At 34.3% G+C, this 1802-nt stretch overlaps 1 protein-coding gene across 1 annotated transcript in view; it reads left to right on the top strand.

Annotated features, from left to right (window-relative positions):
- Positions 1-1076: 1076 nt before the first annotated feature.
- Positions 1077-1802, top strand: part of SNX13 (sorting nexin 13) — a 35096-nt gene continuing 34370 nt past the window's right edge. The window contains exons 1-2 of the mRNA XM_010281852.1: positions 1077-1166; positions 1582-1703. Coding sequence (XP_010280154.1) covers positions 1089-1166; positions 1582-1703 — 200 coding nt within the window. The 5' untranslated portion in view covers positions 1077-1088. The remainder of the gene's footprint in view (positions 1167-1581; positions 1704-1802) is intronic.

Below are 1802 nucleotides of genomic sequence, written 5' to 3'. Positions count from 1 at the left end.
TCGTATATAATTATATATATATACGATATATATATATAAATATAAAAATATATAATTTTTTCATTTATGTTTTTTTTGGCAGTTCTTCTATATTTCTGATACAGTCATAACTTTCTCTCTAGATCAAAGAATAAAATAACTTTTTTTTTTTAACAATAGTGTAGGTTGTTGAGTTGTTACTTCTGTGAGTATAAAGGGGTTTATTGCAGATTTCATCCTAAGTTTGTAGAAAGGCACTGTATTAGTCCACTTGGAGAAGCTCTAATAAATGGTGTTTTTTTCAGTATGTCACTTGCCAAAAGTCAGCTCTGATGAAGTCATCCTTGGACTTAACTGCTCTGAGTTACAAGTCCTTCTGCAAAAAATAATTTTTTACCCCCTGGTCAATTACTTTTTAAAGACTCATCTGTTAAGTAGTGATGGTACAAAAGAGTAGTTTCTCTTCTGACATATAGAATAAACTGAGATGGGTAAAGAAACAGAGGGAAAAAAGCCACAAACTACTGAACAATTACATGCCTGAGATTGCACAGGAAGTTCATAATCAAGTGTGGAACTCTGGTCTTACCCACTAACTAACTTGTGCTGCTGTCGTGTGTCCATCCTGTCCCCTCTGTCTCCCCCTTTTTAATAACTATTTGAGTTTTCTTTCCTTCTGATCTGGTATTTTAGCAAAGTTGCTCCTTTACAGTAAGCAAGAAGTAGATTTTCAGGTTAGTTCTTCACCATTATTTACTATACAGTGAAAAATACAGATATTGTTGCCCTGAGAGGTGGTAGATGCCCCATCCCTGGAAACATTCAAGGTCAGATTGGATGGGGCTTGGAGCAACCTGCTGTAGTTAAAGATGTCCCTGCTTATTGCAGGGGGGTTGGACTAGATGACCTTTAATGGTCCCTTCCAACCCAAACCCTTCTATGACTCTATGATTATATTTTATCTACTCTATAAATTATAATAATAGGGGAAATGTTGTATAAAGTAATATTGGAATTATACATATATCATAAACAGTAGGGCTGATTTTTAGTTTTAGCTAAAACCTACAAAGTTACATTTCCTAATCTTTTCCAAGTGCATAGAAGAAATGAAACGTGAAGCCAGACCTATTAAGATTGACAGAAGACTGACAGGTGCAAATATAATTGATGAGCCTTTGCAACAGGTAAGTTCTAACCAGGACTATTTAACCTATGTTTATTTTTGCAAGTATTGACTATGTAATATCTAAGTAGTTGAGAGATAAATAAAAGTTGAGAAATTTTATCATGCTTGAGAGTGGTAAGTGAAAAACCATTCAGTATGGGCCAGAATAATGGGCAATATTTGAGTCTGTTTTCTGTGTATTAGAGTTTCTCAGCGTAGCGGTGATGAATGCATGTAAACCAACATGAAAAAGAGGTTTCAGTATGTGAGTTTATATTGTTTCATTCACGATTTCATAACAGTCGGGGAGTATGGTTCACTATGTTAACATTTTAAGAAGACCGCTGTTGCATTATCAGGCACAAAAAGCTATTTTATATTTTTTCGTCTTTTGTTAATTTGTTCATCTTTATTTTTTTCCTTTCCAATTTTAGGTAATCCAGTTTTCCCTGAGAGACTATGTGCAGTATTGGTATTACACACTAAGTGATGATGAATCATTTCTTCTGGAAATCAGGCAGGCTCTTCAGTATGCACTTGTTCAGTTTTCTGCCAGGTAAGATTATTTGTATTTACATCAATACACTGTCTAAGCAAGGGGACAAATACCTCTGTGGGTTGTATGGTAGTAGATAAATTATTAAGTTTTATCTGT

The sequence above is a fragment of the Phaethon lepturus genome, unplaced genomic scaffold (genome assembly GCF_000687285.1).
Source record: "Phaethon lepturus isolate BGI_N335 unplaced genomic scaffold, ASM68728v1 scaffold9672, whole genome shotgun sequence".
Taxonomy (NCBI): domain Eukaryota; kingdom Metazoa; phylum Chordata; class Aves; order Phaethontiformes; family Phaethontidae; genus Phaethon; species Phaethon lepturus.
Note: the sequence above shows the minus strand (reverse complement) of the source record. Positions and strands in the feature narration are given on the sequence as shown.